General features: G+C 36.9%; 1 protein-coding gene across 1 annotated transcript; it reads left to right on the top strand.

Moving 5' to 3' along the window:
* Positions 1 to 247: 247 nt before the first annotated feature.
* Positions 248 to 3,155, top strand: LOC120138554 (ACT domain-containing protein ACR6-like). The gene is made up of 7 exons (XM_039154014.1): positions 248 to 324; positions 654 to 699; positions 963 to 1,077; positions 1,179 to 1,246; positions 1,376 to 1,981; positions 2,274 to 2,378; positions 2,522 to 3,155. Exons 1-7 carry the CDS (start codon positions 278 to 280, stop codon positions 2,864 to 2,866), a joined length of 1,332 nt encoding a protein of 443 aa, XP_039009945.1. The 5' UTR covers positions 248 to 277; the 3' UTR covers positions 2,867 to 3,155.
* Positions 3,156 to 3,539: the final 384 nt, after the last annotated feature.

The raw sequence follows: 3,539 nt of genomic DNA, 5'->3' as shown, positions 1-3,539 counted from the left end.
GTTTTTTTAAAATGTTAAAATCTTAAATGGTTAAGGTTCTACTTGACTTTTTATAGTTGTTACTATTTTCTAATTTTATATTCTCTCTTTTGTTTTCCTTCAATATTGGAAAAGTCCTTTCTTTTAAAATTCCAATAGTACCAGAAGAGAAGATATAAAAGTTGCCCTGGGAATTCTGGGTTCTGCTTGTTTGTGATCCAATCCGTTTTTCCTAGGAAAAGTTGGGTGGGGTTTTGTTTTGAGAAAGTTGGCTTTTCCCCTTCTTTTTATCTCAGAGATGGATGATGAATTTGCTAAGCTTATCAGAAGGGTGAACCAACCTAGGTATTTTGTCTTCTTTTTTATTTTTATGAAATTTGATTTATGGGTTTTTGATTGGATACTGTAAATTTTTGTTTGAATTTTTTTGAAACGTCCGCCAATTTTTGTATTTTTTCCTTCAAGTTTTATTTTATTTTATTTTGAAAATAATGTTTTCGTTTTCTGGGCAGTTATCCTTTCTCGTTATTTTTAAAAAAAGGAAAATCTGTTTTTTTTCCTTTGGTGCTTCTGCGGATCAAAGTTTAATATCTTCTTCTTAAATTTTCTGCTATTGTTTGATTAGTTTGGGAAAAGTATAATTAATTTGAGATGTATGCTTATATTTGTTGCAGAGTCGTGATTGACAACAATGCTTGTGAGGATGCCACTGTCATACAGGTATAGCTTCATGGCTCTGGCTGTAATGTAACTTGTCATATGTGGCTAATTAGTTCCTTAAATCTCTGTTTCTCACTTAATCATATGCATTAGGATGTTATATTTCGGATAAAACTGAATTGGGATAAAAAACAATGGGAGGGGATTGGTCAAGCCAATGCACCATCCGAGCCCTTATGATCGGACGAATCGATGCTTTGATGCTTTTTGTTTGTTTATTTGTGCAAGATATATAATGGTTTGAATATCGTTTTTCTGGCTAGATTGACAGTGTCAACAAACATGGGATTCTCCTAGAAGTTGTCCAAGTGCTTACTGATATGAATTTTACAATAACAAAGGCATACATATCATCTGATGGTGGATGGTTTATGGATGGTAAGTTTTTTCATCTTCTTAAAACTGCTTAAATTATATGTTAAGTCCAAGCTTAACCACTTACTTATCTTCCTTTCTTCTAATATATTGACATGTTTCAGTCTTTAATGTTGTTGACAATGATGGCAACAAGATCAGAGATAAGGAAGTTATTGACTATATTCAGAGTGTAAGATCTTACATCATCACTTACCTCATCCTCATTATTCAATGCATTCAACTACTGGCTTATCTTATTTCTTCATAAGGCTTAAATGTTTGGGGTGAAACTTTTCATCTTGCTCCTTGAATTGTGCAGAGAATCGAAATTAGTGCTGGCTTCATGTCTTCCCGGAGAGGCACTGTAGGGGTGATGCCTTCGGAGGAACATACATCAATTGAACTTGCCGGCACTGATAGACCTGGTCTACTATCAGAAGTATGTGCAGTTCTTGCGGACCTCCGTTGCAATGTTGTAAACGCTGAGATATGGACCCATAATACTAGGGCTGCTGCTGTAGTTCATGTGACAGATGATTCAACAAGCTGTGCAATCATTGATCCAAAACGTCTCTCAACAATAAAGGAATTACTTTGTAATGTTCTCAAAGGAAGTGATGACTTGAAAACAGCGAAAACAATGCTTTCGGCTCCAGGTGTTATGCACAGGGACAGAAGGTTGCATCAAATCATGTTTGCGGATAGAGACTACGAAAGGGTCGAGAGGGCAGGAGTTAGGGCAGTAGAGGAGGGGAGCTCAAGACCCCAAGTCACTCTGTTGAATATCGAGAAAGACTACACTGTTATTACCATGAGGTCAAAAGATCGGCCAAAACTATTGTTTGATATAGTCTGCACTCTCACGGATATGCAATATGTTGTTTTTCATGGAATGGTTAACACCAGAAGGATCGAATCTTATCAGGTGAGTTATTTCTAGTAAAGAAGTCGATAAAATGACAATAGCAAACCCTTTTTGACAAAACCAGAACATTTTTATTGCAGTCTTACTACCCTGTTCATAGGACACATAGATCAACTTAAAAAAGTTGACAAGTTGGTGCTATTGAAACCACTAGTGTATGATTGATGCTGACGATGTAAACCAATTGGTATTGGAATTCTACTCAGTCAAGCACAATTTGATATTTGCTTGACTGTAACTTTCTTCTTTTTCCTCCTCTTTCCTGCTAAACAGGACTTCTATTTTGTTGTAGGAATTCTATATCAGACATGTAGATGGGCTCCCCATTAGCTCGGAAGCCGAGCGTGTCCGTGTTATTCAATGTCTTGAAGCAGCCATAGAGAGGAGGGTATCTGAGGTATAAGAAACCATCTCGCCACCACTCCACGTGCACACACACACACACACGGAAAAAATAAAACCAAAAGGAATGTTTAAATGTGATTATGGATGATAAGCATGGTTTCATGATATGATGCCCTCAATCATTTCGTGGCGCAGGGGCTAGAACTAGAATTGTGCACAGAAGACAGAGTTGGACTCTTGTCTGACATCACTCGTATATTCCGCGAAAACAGCTTGTGTATCAGGAGAGCACTAATTTCAACAAAAGGTGGCAAGGCCTACGATACCTTCTATGTCACGGATGTGACAGGAAATCCAGTTGATACGAAGATCATTGATTCTATCCGTGCACAGATTGGACATACCGCATTACAGGTGAAGCATAACTCAAGCCTTGCACCAAAACAACCTCATCAGGAGACAACAATGGGTCATTTCTTCGGAAACCTATTCAAAGCTCGAACTTTTCAGAATTTCAAGTTAATCAGATCATACTCTTGATATCACTTCCTCATTTAAGTAGGCTATATACTTGTACAGGAATATCAGATATACATGGCGAGAAAACTCTGTAAATATTTAGCTTCTCCCTTGCTCGGTTACGAATGTCCTGATTCTGTAAAGGAAGAGAAAAGGCATTAGCCAGTCAGTATAATGTAGAAGTTGCTGCTGTTACTTGTATATCTTCACTGTATCTCTTGAAAGCAATATCCGTACAGTTTAATATAAACATAGCTAGAAGTTTGTATAGAAAGTAGACTGAAATGAAGATGAAAAACAAAATGAATAACATGAGTATGTATTGAAACCTGTCTTTGTTTTTTTTTCCTTACCTTGATATGATATAGAAGGCAAAGTTGATATGTCACAGTCCATACTAATCTGCAAGATCAGTTGGCTTCGGTGCACAAAATGCGTTTCCAAAGTTGATGTAATGTGAACACGCATGTTACAGCTAGTGTCCACTGTCTTTAATGGCATGTCGCTAGTACTTGGATAGCTAACACAAAGTCACTAACTTGTAGTGTTTGCTTCGGTCCATGGGAACTCATGGTGAGTTATCAATAGATGGTAACTAAAGAAGGAAACATGGTTGTAGAGACTTTTGTGGAAGTTTACATGCAATCTTGAATGTCGGTTATGCAAATAAAGTTTTTATTTATTATTATTAATT

This window comes from Hibiscus syriacus, unplaced genomic scaffold (genome assembly GCF_006381635.1).
Source record: "Hibiscus syriacus cultivar Baekdansim isolate YM2019G1 unplaced genomic scaffold, ASM638163v2 tig00110694_pilon, whole genome shotgun sequence".
Taxonomy (NCBI): Eukaryota; Viridiplantae; Streptophyta; class Magnoliopsida; order Malvales; family Malvaceae; genus Hibiscus; species Hibiscus syriacus.
This window is presented reverse-complemented; position numbering and strand designations above follow the sequence as displayed.

Excerpts from the sequence above, each read along its gene's own strand:
- LOC120138554 (XM_039154014.1), top strand. The coding sequence starts at position 278 with ATGGATGATGAATTTGCTAAGCTTATCAGAAGGGTGAACCAACCTAG. Across the intron at positions 1,982-2,273 it reads GAAGGATCGAATCTTATCAG|GAATTCTATATCAGACATGT; the intron begins GTGAGTTATTTC and ends ATTTTGTTGTAG. Across the intron at positions 2,379-2,521 it reads TAGAGAGGAGGGTATCTGAG|GGGCTAGAACTAGAATTGTG; the intron begins GTATAAGAAACC and ends TTCGTGGCGCAG.